Source organism: Pipra filicauda, unplaced genomic scaffold, assembly GCF_003945595.2.
Source record: "Pipra filicauda isolate LSUMZ 115617 unplaced genomic scaffold, ASM394559v2 scaffold356_size1356884_pilon, whole genome shotgun sequence".
NCBI classification, from domain to species: Eukaryota; Metazoa; Chordata; class Aves; order Passeriformes; family Pipridae; genus Pipra; species Pipra filicauda.
Window position 1 is genome coordinate 22,432 of NW_024104483.1, and position 16,682 is coordinate 39,113.

Genomic DNA, 16,682 nt, shown 5'->3' on the forward strand with positions numbered 1-16,682 from the left:
TACTTCTGTAAGTCACTCAATGAAGTCTTGCAATAGCAACTCATTTCAACCAGAACATCATTACAGAAGAAATAAAGCATTACAGTTTGCTGTACTTTACAGTATACTTTTGAACTGCTTTATGCAAAAAAAAATCTAGGAGAGATTTTGAACATTAAGCATATTGGAGTCACAGTCCATATCAACAGAGATGTTTTATTCTGCAAACTTCAAGCACACAATAGAGATGTTTCATCCTGTAAATTTCAAACAGTAAGGGGCCAAAGCAAAAGCAAAACAACGACCTGTGTTCTGTGTGAAGGCGTGCACAAGTAAGGGAGCTCATGTCAGGAATGGCCTGTGAAAATTCTTCTCCCCTCATAACAATAAAGGTAGGACTTCAAGGAGAGTGAGACTTACTACTGGGATAAAATTTCTCACTGAAGTTTACTTGAGAAGAAAGTCTCCAAGAGCCAGGCTGTAAGAAAAGCAAGAAAAGCTTGAGAAATCACAGAGAAAGAGTACCTCTTCAAATGAACTAAAACAAACCAACCGCCCCCAGTTTTCCAAATGCCTTTCTCACATGGAGCAGGAAATGCAGCTGTGGGGAGATGGGGTGAGCCGAGTGCCAGTGACTCAGCACACATGCTAGCAAGCAGAATTTTGCATTAGCTAAAGCAGAGAGGGGAAGTAAGCAAGTAAGAAAGGAAGATGCGCGCTGGAATTGTCTTTCTTCATGCTACAACACTAAATACACAGAAAAGGCAACACAAAAATACCAATATAATTATTGCCAGCAGAGAAGATCCACTGGATGAAAAAAGATCCAAGCTGCCATTCACTTTCTAAAATTGAGTGACATGATGTGAAAAAGAGTAGTATCTAAACATATATCAGCTGAATAACATATTAAAGAAGTTTCTTTAACTCGAGCCAGGTTTCAAATGGCCTAAAGAAACCATCTGTTTTAAATTAGAAATGTAGAGAATATACTGCCTTTAGCATAAATTATTTCTTTTTAAAACAATTTGAAAGTATCTCCATATAGCTCTTTTAATACCAATAAACACAGCAATCCTGCATAGGAACCTATCAGCACAGCTTGCTCTGGCTTTTTACTCTTCAAAAGAGAGGTAATGATTTCTGGTACCATTACATCTTGGAGACTGGGGATTTAAATCTTCAAGAACCTCTCAGGAAGACTCAAGGCTGTGGGTTTCCCAAGCATTACTGGACACTTTATTTGCAGTCTACTCAAGTTAACAAAGGAAATGCTGTGCCTACATTTTTTTCCAACCTAGAAAACAACCTGGAATAACTCCAGCCACTCCAAAACAGAATTCTGAGACTCAAAACCACAGCAGCAAATCATGTGGGTAAAGGGGTTTGCAGTGTAAGGTTCTAGTAGATGTTTCATCAGCGAAACAGTGAACACTGTTAGTTCCAGTTAAAACATCACAACTTGGCTTGATAGATAAAAAAAGCTAGTAAGAGCACTGAATGAGAAATCTGGAATTTTTATTTCCTATTTTAAAAGGAATCTATTTTCTACTATTTTCTAGTATTGCACAAAGACCACCTTTATGCTATACTACAATTACTAGGTTCATCAATTACTGTACATCAGTTAAAAATATCACAAAAATTGATAAAAGGAAAATTGCAATACTTACTTGGTACTGCATAGAAGTGGTTTGTTTATATACTCTCTTGTTAGCTACACCTACAGAAAATATTCATTACTTCAGTGCAGTGGGTACTAAAAAGAAGCCATTTTAACAGTCCCATACTTAAAAAATTCATCTGAAAGTCTGCCACTCTTCATGCTGACTTGCAATCCAAACCAGCACGCAGACCTTCTAAATTCAGTGTCTCCTCTAAAATGATCTTAAAACATCTTTACATTTAAGTTACTTGAGGTAATTGTTTGCTGTTTATGGCTTTTCAGTGGTTAGCATGAAGCACAGGAGACTATTTAATAAAAACTAAGTGTGGTCAACAGCAACGCTGCCATGCTATTTCCAGACCATACATTTAATCAACTAGTAGATGCAGGAGAGGGATTCAGGATTTTACTGAGTTTTGGTTGCTTGCAGTGGGAGCAGAGGCCTTCCTTTAGCCACTCACAGGAGAGGGATGCATTTTCAGCCAAATAATCATATTTCCTGTAAAAGTATTTGAACAGGAACACAGTGTTTTGACAGAGCTATTGGCCTTCTCTGGACACCTTATGGCTTCCCCTTTTGGAGAAAGGTTGCTGGAACAAGTACTTTTTCATAATTCTGTCTGGCTGTTTCTAAGCCAAAATTAAGGGAGGCACATAAAGTTATGGAAGGGTAAGATGTCCTATTTTTGTCATGTCTAAATCTTCAGTTTCCCTCAGAAATGTAACAGCAGCCTAAACCAGAGTTTTGCACAGAAACAATCCACTCCAACACAAGCTAACTTAACTTGCTGTTCTGGGAGGATGCATGGAGCTGTTTTAAGTAGTCTGAAATCCTCAGCAGCTCTGTTATTTCTACTCATACATAAAAGTAGAGACAGAAAAATTTGTCATGAGTTATTTTGTCCAGGAGATGAGACACACCAGAAAGATTCTTATTCAACTGTTATTGTAGGACACAAGGAAGAGTAGCACATTATCTGCATAGCACAGATGAGATGGACTGCCTCAGCATTAACAAATTCTTGTATCATTTTTGCGCTAGCAGAAATTTCTTCTGAGGAAAGGAATTCACAGCAAACCCCCATTTTACCAGATAAGAATATTACATGTAAACCCATATCTACCCACAACTTCTTGCTCTGAAAGACAACTCACGCATTTTGAAAAAAAGTTATTTATTTTCACTGCTTTAATCTTTCTACTGTAGTGTTAGCACTTAAGATAAGCATCCACTCTTCTACTACCCTATTTACAATCCATTGAAATGTATACTCTACAAATACAATACATATTTTCAGAAATGTAAGGGAAATGCACAATTTGGTAAGGTTTAGAAAAGTGACACGCATCTGTACAGGATCCTCAAATCATCCAAAAAAGTAAAATTTACAAGGCAGTATCCACACAGCTATGTAAGGGCAGGTGCTACAGTGACAAAGCAGCAAACTTGCTAATACAATAAAATACAGAAAATTAAAGTGTTTTGGGGCACCAGATAATATACTTAGTACCGCTGAAGTTGTAAATTTAGAAATACCCATATTTCTAGAAACATGTAACTGCAAACCTGGAGAACGTTCTGAAAAATATTAAACATTATATACACATGAGGTAAATGTACCTTGGTCTTTTAAGAGGTAATTTGACTTTAAAGCAACTGATATGGTGAAGGGTTTGTTTGTTTTTTAAACACAATGATTAATACCTTGCAATCATTTCAATGGCACAACGTAAACGAGGAACTAACTAAAAGGTGAATTTCATGGCAATCACACTCAGAGCCATTACTGAAAAAATAAAATAGCCTCTTACTTCATTTGACACCTTCACATCCCCATACAGTCAGTCAATCCCAATGTCTTTACCTATATACAAAGTCTTTCTTAGGATTACAAGTGGAACCATTGGAGGGTGACAGTGTGTCATACTTGGAAAGTCCGCTTGAGAAACTTCCCAGAATTCCAGCTTTTAAGGTTGTAACGTCCCTGAAGAATTCCAGCAGTCCAAAAATGACATTTCAGGCTCTTCAGCATCAGACCATTTCAAATGCTCCTTGTTTTCCATGTCCACATCCCCCTGGTCACAAGTCTGTAAACCAAACTGAGGCTTCAATGCTACTAACATGTAAAATTGATCAAATCCACAAAACTTAAGTGATGTATAATGTATGTAATATTTACAATAAACATTTGCATCAGTATTAATCAGAAACTGTTTTGGTATATACTTGAAATGATACAAAATTAATATTTTGAATGCTAAAATATTTTGGTCCCCCTGGATTTCCAAGAGCAGATCTGGTGATATTACAATCTTAATTTAAAAAATACTTATGTGTACCTGTGTCCATATATATAAGATATGATCTTACACAGGTAACATTTAAAGTTACATAATATATACAGACACAGCCTTTGTAAAAGGTGTTCAGTTGATATAATGGAAAAGAAGAACAAAGCTTGAAGTTGTGGTGTCAGAACTGAGGATACATATAGCTCTACTCAGAATTTTCCTGTTCTGCAGCCCAATATGAATAATAAGGTTGTTCCAAAATACTGTTCCTAATGTCATACACTGTGTCAAGCATCCTTCTGTGCTTTGTTTTTGCAAGGTTCTATTACAAAGCAAAATATTAGAACAAAGTAAAAATAGTTGCTAGCAATTCGGGAGAATGAAGATTTGCAGGTGGTTGAGACAATGTAACAAACCTCTACAGTTGACAGAATAATCCACATGCCATGATGCTGTTCAGCTGCTGTAGATCCCCTTTAAAATGACACAGAACTGTTCCTTATACTTTAGGAAATTAAACATTATGCTGATAAAGTTTTGTAGGTGCTAAAAAAGCCACTAAAAATTATTTGATGAATTATATTACCACCTCGTGATACCATCAAGACAACTATAGAGATCTGAGGCAGGACAGGAGCCTGATGTTTCTAAAGTATGATCTACATCATTTGTATCAATGGTAAGGACCCAACTACGTCTATGAAAACTTGAAATGTAACGAAGTTACAAAAAAAGCTAACAAAGCTAAATAGGAAGCCTATGACATTATCATGGAGATACAATAAGGCACACTTTGACACTGATCTGTTTTCTTTAAATACGTGCCTAAATATATAGAACTTACTAGAGAGGCATGCCAGGTAGATAGGTTTTGGAGTTAAGTTATATTCAAGCATTGGTTAGATTTTAGAAAAATGTTCTTCACCTAGAAGGTGGTTGGGCACCACAACAGGCTCCCCCAGGGAAGTGGTCACAGCACCAAGCCTGACAGAGTTCAAAAAGCATTTGGACACTACTCTCAGGCACATGGTGTGACTCTTAGGGATGGTCCTGTGCAGGGCCAGGTGTTGGACTTGTGGGTCCCTTCCAACTCAACATATTCTGTGATTTTTTCTGAACACTCATAACTGAAAAATGCTGTGGTGCACAGCTGTCCATGTGCACACAGGCATAGCGTATTTAAATACCTACATGAAGTAACTTTTAATTCAGCTTTGATTGATGGAGGCCTGAAGCACATAAGCCTGACTTGTTAGATAGTGCCAAACAAACACAACTGTGACAGCTGTACATATGTTTAAGCCTAACTGTTTTCCTTAGTTTTTCCTTTTCTCCTGAATGCTGTCTTCCAGTATGAGTAAACTCATCCATAAATGTGGCCAAATAAAGCATTTCATTATTTGCAGTTCAACCTCTGAGGGTCTGTAATTCCCAAATCAACCAAACTGACCTCCAAGCAGGCAACAACACAGAAGTTAGTGAAGTGCAAAGGCTTATCTTGGCTAAGGCTTAAGTCACCTATGTAGCCTCTTCTTACTAGGCCCCACTCATCTTCCTGCTTTAGCTACCACGTCACAGACTATGCTGCTGTCAGCAATCACTGCTACCAGCTTTGTGATCAACTCTCAGTGGGCTGAGGGATGAAAGGGAAGCAAAGATAACATTGCCATGTCTGTTGTGTAACGGGATGGGTAAAGATGTGTTCTGAGAGTAGGAGGTGAGGGGGCATATTAACTGCCAGGCATATTTACACACTGAAATACTATGGACTGTTTTGGGCATTGATGAAACCAAAGGTCAACCAGACTCTTCCTAAAACTGCAATTAAAATATCCTGGTAACAGCAGTTTTTTAGGGACAATTTTCCATTTAATTCTTCCCATCCCCTCCAGAAGTTGTACATTTGGGCAGGAAGCAATTCCATTTCTATACAGGTTTGTGAAGATTTTATGATACCCTTAAAATCTCACGGAAATCTTGACTAAAGCCATGCATATTCTTTTGTGTTCTTATGACAACACAAGTCACCATAAGCTTTGTTCTTCTAACTATGAAGAGGATTGCTGGAATCCTCTGGTATTTTTATCCAAAGACCTGCAGCTCACCACTTTGTGTATGAGGCACACAACATATATGCACATAAAATCTTTAAGCAGCTTTGAACTTTCTAGTACAAAAGCCCAAATAACTTTTCTCTAATTACAGGTGCACTTGATCCTCATTTAATTGCAAATATTGTTCTTTGAGCCTTAAGACTCAGCAGAACTGCACAGAAAATATGCTTTTCATGTTTGATTTAATGAAACAAAGTCTCCCTTAAGAACATTTTACTCTTCTTGCTACTTTTCTGAAGTAAAGAGGTACTTTAAGCATTTTAGAAGTACCACTTCATTAAAAAAAAAAATCATCTACATGATTATGACTCATAACTTGACAATTACAAAATATGACTGAATTTACTATCTTACACTATTTAAAACTCCTACAGTGGTATCAAGAGTCAGATTTTGGTAAAATCAAAAACATTCCATGAATTACGTTGCTGAAACAAGTGAGAATTAGATCTTAGCTAGGCAAAGGAACAGTTGATTTTTAACTTGTATTTTTGAAACCAAAAGTACCAAAGGCTTCATATGTTCCTACTGTTTTGCATTAAAAGACTCAAAAGTGGCACTTACTGGTGTGATACAATCTATTTTGAAGGCAATGTAATGTTCTGAAAAAGTGGAAAAAACCCAGTAATCATGTATAAGGTATAGTTGCATAAGTTATGTTCCCACAACTGAATGAGGTCAATTTGTAAGTCAAGATCAGAGTCCAAAAGATACACTACCTTAATAGCAAGCAAAGTATACTCCAATAGTACATTCACAATCTGAATCAAGGAATTGAGACAGTGGTTCAGAATAGTCAATGTACCAGCCAGGAATAAAGTTGCCTGAAGAGCCATTGATGCACTTTAGAACAATATAGTGAGCCAGTTCCATTTTAGAAATGACCTCCTACTTTTAGCACAGTTAACTAGTAAAAACCAGCTATCAACTTTCCAAATAAAAAATTACAAGTTAATAAAACTAGAATACATGATGTTTTGTAAGTAACCTGGGAAAGAGGTTCATAGTGCACAGAAAGGACCCAACACAACTGTTTAGCACATCCACAAAAATCCTAATACGTGACGTTCCTATGAAGTACTAAAAGGCAGCAATATCCTTCTGTTCCCCCAGTGAGGTAGAACAATTAACCATCTTAACACGCCACTCTGGTGCAGATAGGGATTTTTACAGTGTTCTTCGGTAGCAAATCCAGGATTACATCTTTATCCCCTCCTGTTGACTAAGTTGCGATAATGTTTTCTTAATGCGCAAAGCTGTCAGCCTGGCAGCTCCGTTGGCATACCAGCATTCCCGCATAATTTTTGCCATTACTCGCAATGCCTGCAAAAGAAAGACAAGTCATTATATGTACTGCTGTTCCAATGCAGCCCATGGAACCACTGTTCTGCCTTAGCATCTTCAAGCATTTCTGAAGTCTACTACCAGTGCTACAGCTGCATGGAAGAGTGTGCTGCCTGAAAAAAAAAAAATCAAATTCTTACTTTATTTACAGAAAACCAAAACTCTCTAAATACTGTAGAGCAAACCCAGTATTTTACAGCAGGTTTTTGGCCCATGAAAAAATATTTTAATGAAAAATTAGTAGCTTGTCTGTAACTGTTTTCTGAATTTTCATATTAGACAAAAATACGCTTTTTTAAATTGTACCTCCAGTTAAGGAGTTAGTTCAGTACAAAGCAATTAAGAAATTTATCAGCTGTCTTCCTCAAATCGAACCTCTGTAATGAGACTGAAAATTTTTGGAGTACTTGTATCCTTTAAACAACCATTCTTTGAAGTCTGTTACTTGTGTAGTAGCATTCACAAAGCAAATCACAAAAACTGAAGATGTTCCAAAATTTTACACTGAAAGTTGTATTACACTGATAGGAAGTTATCAGGATTGAAGTGTCATCATTTAAAAAAATAACTCCACAGCTTGCTAGTGAATATCATCACCTTTCTCTCCTTCCTGTGTTCTCTTCCAAAATCGCCTACCTCAGGCATTCACCCATGCATTCATTTCACACGTGCCACAACCTAGTTCCCTCTAATGTATCTAATGTACATCATATCTTATCAATCCCTTACTCCTCCTGTAGCCTACCACAGCTGTTCTCCTAAGCTGTGAATCAGAAAGCACTTGTTCTAGCCCTAGCTGAGTTCCCAGAGCAATGGAATATTCCCTCTGACCAGTTTGGGTCAGCTGTCCCAACTGTGTTCCTTCTCATACTCTTGTCCAACCCCAACTCACATGAGAAATGGAGAATGCCTTGAAGCTGTGTAAGCACTGATCAGCAATAGCTATCAGTGTGCTATCAAACTGTTTTGGTCACAAATCCAGAACACCACACCGTACAGGCTGCTATGAAGGAAGTTAAGTCAATTCCACTTAGACACAGCACAACTCCCTGCTGCAAAATTTATTTGCAATGATGCTTTCTGCATAATATAATTCAGACTAGCTCTAATTTAAATAGCATCACCTATGCTTCACAGGAAGGATCCTAGAATCCTGCATGCAGAGTTAGCTATGAGTTTTTACGAAAATACATTTAAATACTAGTGTATAACCAAGGAACAATGACATTTAATAAAGCCACAATGATCAGAATGAAATTAATTAGGTTCTCCTAGAAGCAGCTCTTCTCCATTCAACAACAAGCACAGTTTTTAAGCCACTGAAATCACTAAAAGCTCTAGTGTCTGCTAAAGCAGCTTTAACAAGGTTAGTTAATACCTCACAACTCTGCCATCTGTTTGGAATATTGGGCCTTAACTTCTGCTCACACACAACTTTCCTCATTTCTTCAACAGAAGGATCTGAAGGAACGAGGTCATAGTATGGCAATTGGTAATCTTCGTGGATTCCTGTAATGGGTTGAAAATGGCTTTATTTTAGCTGACATTAGATGACATATTTTCTATTTTTTACTGTCTTCCTTATTAGTACCCTACCAGTTTTTTGTTTTTATTTTTAAAATTTACATTACAATGACTGACAAATAAATAAATAATAAAAAAACCCTTAACCATACCTTGGGAGCATTTACATTACCCTTGAAGAATTTAAAATTTATAAAATTGGAAGAGATATAAGCTACGTCAAATCTTTCATATGCTATACTAAAGACATGCTTCTTCAGAGCATATAATTAATAACAGCATGCTTCATTTTAAATAAGGTATAGATTTTATCTGGACACATTTTAGCTAGTTCTCACTTGTAGTGTTTGCCCCTTGCTCACAGAACACTTAACTTCACCCTTTTCTCCACTCTATGTAAAGTTTTATAAAAAAAGAATAGACATGAATATTTCCTCTTTTCTTCAACAAGTATGGTTCATCAGTTTAGAATGAGGTTGAATAGACCAGTCATCATTTACAGCATTAACAATTAGAAAGTCTGAGACATACTGGCTATTACCTTGCACTGTTTTTAGAGCAAACTGTTATCAGAATCTAAATAAGTTTGAGTACGTTACTTAAAATTTCTTAGTATATACAATTTTGTAAAGATTGTCACGTACCACCAATTGAACATCGCCGAGCAATTTCCCAAAAGACTAATCCCATTGCATAGATATCTGCTCGTTTGAATGACTCAAAATGTTTCATATTTATGGAATCATCTAGAACTTCAGGAGCCATGTACCTGTTTGCAATAAAAAAACCCATTTAATTTCATAAACACTTAGAGCAGAGAAAGTTCACTACTACTGATCAGCTCAAAACCAAATTAAAATGTTTATGCAGAAAAGAGGACGAAGGAAAATCTGCTTCATTAAGGTTATTCAATCACAGACCTTTCAGTGCAAAGGGGATAAGTAAACTGAGAGGAATAAGCAAAGAAATGGGGGGGAAAAGTAAATGTGAAACTACAAACAAGTAGAGCCATAAACAGAGACAACAACAAAGACCAAAAGTGTCCAGTTGCTAATTGATAGGCTACTAAGAAATTCATAGATTAAAGAGAGGCCCAGTCTGGACACTGTGAATGCTAATAAATAGAAAACAAGAGGAACATGAGGACTGCGGATACTCAAGGGAGGCCTGTGGGACTATGCAATGCTCATCAAGGAATGTTTAGGAGAAAGGGAACAGAAGTGGGGCAATAGACAGAAAAGGGTAGCAAAGGGGTCAGTTGCATAAAAGGTTGCCAGTCTGCACGTGCTCCCCAGTGTACCCTATTTTATTAAATACTATTTTTCTGTGCAATCTCACTCTCAACCCCATGTGCACATGTTCTCTAAGAACTATATGTCAGCAACTGGAGGCAAGTATGAGTGAATTCAGGTCTAGCAATTGGAGTGGGACAAGGGATGAAGGTGCCCTCAGGCCTGGGGTCACAGCAACTAGAGAAAAGGAGGGTCTCAACATCAGTAGCTGAAAGGGGAAATGCAGATCCTAGGAGTACATGTCCACAGGTGTTAAGACCAAATATCTGGAGCAACTACGAGGGGACCAGTGTGAATAAATTCTAGGCAAGCAACTGTAGTCAGACAGCAGGTGAAGGAACCTCTGGTGCCAGCAACTAGAGTAAATGAGGGTCTCTGCTTCAGTCCCACTGAAGTGGGACCATGGGTCACAGGTTTCACGGTTACACCTTACATGTACCAGCTACAGGAGAGAATGGGGATAAGAAAAGCAGAGTAAGGGTCTCCGAGCACCAGCAACTGGAGTGGGAGTCACAGGTCTATGTGCCTGGGTGCCAGCTGCTAGGGTAGGCCAGGTGGTTTGCATTTCCCCAAACCTTGTACACATGGCTGGTGTACATGGCTGTAATTCTCTAGCAAACTTCAAGCTGGTCTAGACCAGCAACTAGGTGGCCTAGGCAGGGATGTTTGACAGGGGGGGTGCCCACACTGGTATTTGAGGGGGTATCCACGCATGTAGGGGTGCATATATCACCTGTTTGCTACTGTGCACTAATCCAGCTGATGAGTAGGAGACCCACGGAGCACCAAAGAGAGCATTAGACACAGAGAGTGTTGTATGGAGGGTTGAGGGATTCATAAACATGCATGGACTTGTGAGGCTGCAGAAGGGAGTGTGTGCTTTTCAGTAACGAAGTTCAATTCTGATCAGCTGAAGAGAAGGAAGGAGACTTGGCTGTCTATACTTATGTTTTATACAAGTTCTGACAGTGTTTTATGTGGGTGTTGAAGACAGCACATGGTGCATAGCAATCTGTGTAATCAGCCCTGTCACTACTGTATATATGTCTGTGTATGACTGGTTGAATCCAAGAAAGCAAGCAGCAGCCACAACCATGGGCCTCAGATGAACAGAGGACACACCAGCTGGGCTCCAGAGGGCAGGCAGGAGGAAGCCCCAGTTCCAGGAATCTGACAAGTTATAGCAGCCACTTAAAACATCCCCTAACAAGACTAGAGAGGGAATAGGTGTGAAGTGCTCCCTACCATTGCAGCAGCTCATTCTTCATCATAATAGTAAATTCTATTTGGGTTACACTTCAACAAGTGCTCACAAGCTTACTTTACCCACATTCCCAGCAAAAAAAAAAAAAAAAACACCAACCAAAAAAAAACTGACAAATTTCAACTGAGAAACAAGGACTGAAAACTGGTCATGGTATCCAAGCGATTGTTACCTTGTTTAGTGACTAAGCCTAATGTGAGAACGTTAAGCAAAATGTCAGTGTGGACCTTACTGACAGCAGCATCCTCACTGGCTGTTGGAAAGAATGAATGGTGTTTGCTGCATCAAGTCAACATCAATTGCAGTATTTGCTCTCTCATTCTGGTATGGCTCTGGCAGCTAAATCCAGTATGCAGTGTTTAGCAGAGTTCAGTGTGTTTCTCCACATCACTGCCCCATCAGCCTCAGGCTGACATAAATGAAACATGCAAAGAATGGCACCAGGGCTTTGGAGAGCACTGTTGACTGGTAGGAAAGCAACATCTATAGATTACTGGAGTAGAATACAGTGCCTGGAACAGCCACAGAAGCCTAGGCACAATTTCATTTAATCACATAATACTAGGGTTTTCTTTCTTTTGCAGAACCACAGATGGTAGAGAGAATATAAGAAACACTACTTAAAATAAATTTCAGGATTATCACACCCTTCAGAACTCTCTCAGCACTACTGTGTATTACGGAAATTACACAGACACAAGGAAGCAAGGGTTATCAAAAAAAGGAGCAAAACCACAACCAGTAGCTGCATCTGTTCTAACTACCCAGAACAAGGTTTGCTGACATGAGAGTTCTTCACAATTGATAAACACAGCACAAAGCAGAGGACAACCGTCTGAAGTAGAATGTAAGGTTTACTTTAATAGTAATTATTGAATGGAAGCTGAGTCAAGTTAAGTTTACATGTCACAAGCTTTAATACGGACAAGGCTCAAATAGTTCTGGTCCACCATATCAAAAACATCTTAATCAAGAATGTAAGACTGTGGTGAGTGTTTTAATGCTCTCCAAGGATTTTGCATTATTGAATACTCTTGTGCTACTTCATGTGCTTGACAGTATAGTAATCAGCTTGGAACCTAGCACAAAGCATATTTGTTCTATCTTAAGATCACATGGGGATGAGAAGAGTGATGGACCTTAAGAAACACCAAACCAAAAACCTCAACCATGGTGCAAGAGGTCATCCAGAATCACTTAAACAAGCAATAAAGGAGATTGTCTCAGCTTCTGTAAATCATCCTAAGGACAAGGGGTTTAACAGGCAAGACCATAAGAGACCTGAATGTGGCAAAAAATCCCTCCCTCCCTCCCCCCAGTGTGACTTCCACTGAATTTATGGGCAAAGTGACCTCTTACCATGATCCTCAATCAATGCATTTAGATTGACTTTGGCTTCCATAACACTGAATGGTGATTGCTTAAAAAGTCTGAGAGATTATTGCTGGGAGAGGCGAAAGGCAAGTAGGTCATCTAAGTGAGGTTAGCAGAAGAGCCATTCATGGCTGTTACACAAAAGGGAGAGAAGCAGGCATCTCCTTGTCAGCTTATGCACTGGAAATGCATTGCTTGTCAGAAACAGTATTTTAGGTTCTGGAGAGAGCTACTCTACACAGACTAACTCTGACCTTCTGAACAAGGTTTGCAGCTCTGTATCATCCAAGAATGAAAGCACAAATATACAGATTTGTTGAGTATGGTCTTGCCAAACTTTGGGTGCCTCCTGACCCCAAAAGCTCAGTATTAATTGCCTAAATTTCGTGTACAACATAGAGGGAGTTTGGTGTCATCAAACAAGACCCATACACAACACTACTGACTGTGACATCTCCATCAAGCCTATACTCACAAGGTAGAATTCTGCTCATATTTGATTCAGGTAAACTTCAGAGAAGCACCCATGTAAAGGAAGAATTTTCTGCCAAATGTCTTTTAAACACAGCCTATTTGAACTACCAAAAGTAACAGCTAGGCCACACTTCTAAAAGAAATAAAAAGAGAATGAGAATGAGGGCTTTTTTACTTGCCTCAGGGAGTGAGAGAGGGATTCTATTTCCTCCTCAGTTTAAAGCTCATGTTCCCTGCTTTATGCTGCAGGCTGAGCTATGAAAGCACACAGTTCACACCCTCTGGTAAAGCTAAGCCTCTGAACAGAAAAGAAATAAAGTCAGAAAAGAAGGATCATCAGTTTGACTCAACACCTCATTCACTCACCCAAGAGTGAGTTTGCTTGCTCCCTAGACCATACATTTTTTACAACAATCATTAGAGAAATATAAACTTTGTCAAATCCCCCTGAACTTGTACACAGAGCTTCAACGTGCAGAAGAGCTACCAGCAGTGGCAATCAATGGGAGCTAAAACTGTCACTGAGCAGGTAGGATTTGACCTGTACTACGAAAAATTAATCAGAGGTGCAGAGCAAGTTACCTAAGAATGCACAAGAAGGAGGAAGAGGGGACCAAGCCTTTTACAAGAATAAGCAATTTTCAGAGAGGTAGAAATGACTAATGTCTTTTAAATGGGAAACATATTAGTCCTGCAGGTGCCCACTGCAGTAAGCAAGAGTTGCTACAGCTTTACCCTTGAGAAGAAACATAAGGCAGATGAACAAGCAATTTAATAATGCCTATGCAAGAAGAGATCTGGTAAGTGGGATCTACGGACACAGCTGAAAGGATGCTTTCTCCAATGACTAGACTAAAGAGAGTAACCCATTTGTACACTGTTTTTCTTGGCACGTAGGTGTAGTAGAAAATACAAAATCACACGTGGTATGCGCCCTGCATGCAGCTAAGTTTGCAATGACAAATTCCAAAGTTAGCCTGCTGTTTCACTACCAATGATTACTAGAGACTTTGAGAAGGAATAATGCCCAGTACCTTGTAATGTAGCAGTAGTTCAGAAAATAAATCCTATCTGACAATTTGTGTGGTATTTTTAAAGCTGGCAAAGGACTAGTACAGCAGAGCTTTAGAACGAAGTAACTTCAATAATATAATTGTAAGAAAAATAAATTTTCAGTACATGTTCTAAAAGCTTTAGTTAATTGAGCCTTAAAATAATGTTTTGGGGTTTTTTCCTTCCAAAAAGACACAGCTCAAGGGGCATCCTAGTTCACAGTAAAACGCACATCGCACCGCTCCCCTGCAATATCACTACCTATAGAGATGTGGACTGGAAACTAGGCAACATCCAACACAGAATTTTCTCTAACACTGCTAAGGCATATAGGCTTGGCTGTCACACATTTCTCCATGACCAGTGTCCAAACTTCAGTTTGCCATATGACTGAACTTTTAGGCATCAAAAGAACAAAACGTTCCGACATCCCCAATGGTTGCTATGGTTCACTGTTAGTGTTGCTATCTCTGTATGCTGTATAGCTGCACAGCTTACTAAAGGAAATTTATCTTCAGAACAGCTTACAGTTATTATTGTCTGATGGTTCAGCAATGATAAATTACAGCCAGTAAGTTTATTTGCAGTTTGCTGATGGAGTTAAATAGCTTCAAATTCTTTTGAGGGCAAGAAAAATCCGTATTTCCAAATGCAAAAGTAGTCTTTTAGAAGACTCATCCATTGATGATTCTATCTATGCATTAGATGACAAAGAGGACTGCTGTTTTAAGTTCTTGTATTTCTCTCAAAAATGTGATTCCAGGAAAGAACGTGTCCAAGACTCTGCACCTTTTATGTTCTACCATATAGGCTTCACACTGGAAAACCTCAGCTTTTTACTTTCAGTGTTAATATCCTGTCTTACACTCCTGCCTGACTGGGCTGCAAGTAACATTTTCATGCAACACAAGGCAAGAATAAAGCACTGAAGTCTCTAAAACCATCAGTCTTGAAGTCTCTTAATTGTTTTAATACATACTTGTACCTACAATATTTTGCAAGTTTTCAGTATTTTACACATGCCAACAGTCAACATGCTTTAAAATTCTTACTCTCTAACTATATCTGCCATTACGTTTCCCTGCTGCTTATATCTATATCAACAAAAACCTATATGGGACAAGAAAAAAAAAAGCAGACATCGCCTGGCACATCATGTAAATGATTTTACCTTTTTGTTCCCACTCTGTGGTTTGGGGCAATATCAATTGTGTCTGTAGCTGAATCATGCCTAACTGCCAATCCCAGGTCTGCAATGCAGCATGTTCCATTCTTTTTCACCAATATATTTTTTGATTTCAAATCTCTGTGAGCAATTGCTGGTTTGCCTGGAAGGGAAAAAATAGAAATAACATATCTAAAAAAAAAAATAAAAAAAACGAAATAAAAAAAATCAAACTGCTTTTATTCTAAGCCTGGTGCAAATTTTGTTTGAAGTTACAGAATTCCTTCCAGTTCTGACACTTTACGTGTATCAAGGTAACTCCTGAAATCATTCATTGTGGATTGTCTGGCTGTTCAGGAAAGGGCCTCACATTTACCATATTACACCACTCTACTGCTCCTTTCCCTCTTCCTGCAAATATTTACAGCACACACATACTGCTTCCCATAAAAAAGTTTCTAACATTTCTGAAAATAGACCCTTAGTGCTGTCTCAACTTGAAGTTAAGAAGACACTACATGTACCTTTAGTTGGTGCCCTTTAATAGTTTTTTTTGTAGGAATGATTGTTACATCATAATGCCATAGAAAAAAAGACAAAGAGCTGTCCAAATTAAGTTCTATTAATAAGAAATTATCACATAGTAGAATGAACTACTGATGTGTCATTTAAAAAAAAAAACAAACAGAAAACCAATCAGTATTATCCATGTGACAAGCTGAAAAATTGTAAGATTACCTTGTGTGCCAACAATTTCCATGTGCAGATGAGCAAGACCACTGGCAGTGGACAAAGCTAATTTTATCATTCCTTCCACTGTTACTGTATACCTGTTCAGGTAATCAAAGAGTGATCCATGCTCGTGATAGTCTGACACCAACCACAGCTGAGTCCATGTACCATTGTCTGCAAAATAACACTGGCATGAATAACACACGTACACACACGAAAGACGAGTAAACCACATATTCCAATTCTATACAATGTTTATGAAGCACAAATTATGTTTTGCAAGTTAACTCAGCAAGTTAGATTCTTAAATCTTTATTTCTATCCCTGTAACATTTAAACACCTCTGTAAGGGCTGACAATATCATGGGAGGCTTTCTGAACATCTTAGTAAGTATTCTTTTATTTAAAC

The 16,682-nt window shown here is 38.3% G+C and overlaps 1 protein-coding gene across 1 annotated transcript in view; it reads right to left on the bottom strand.

The window, feature by feature from the left end:
- Positions 1-5,015: 5,015 nt before the first annotated feature.
- Positions 5,016-16,682, bottom strand: part of TGFBR1 (transforming growth factor beta receptor 1) — a 40,707-nt gene continuing 29,040 nt past the window's right edge. Inside the window, exons 5-9 of the mRNA XM_039384450.1 lie at positions 16,280-16,447; positions 15,548-15,704; positions 9,564-9,688; positions 8,774-8,904; positions 5,016-7,374 (exon numbers count right to left, since the gene is read on the bottom strand). Coding sequence (XP_039240384.1) covers positions 7,249-7,374; positions 8,774-8,904; positions 9,564-9,688; positions 15,548-15,704; positions 16,280-16,447 — 707 coding nt within the window. The 3' untranslated portion in view covers positions 5,016-7,248. The remainder of the gene's footprint in view (positions 7,375-8,773; positions 8,905-9,563; positions 9,689-15,547; positions 15,705-16,279; positions 16,448-16,682) is intronic.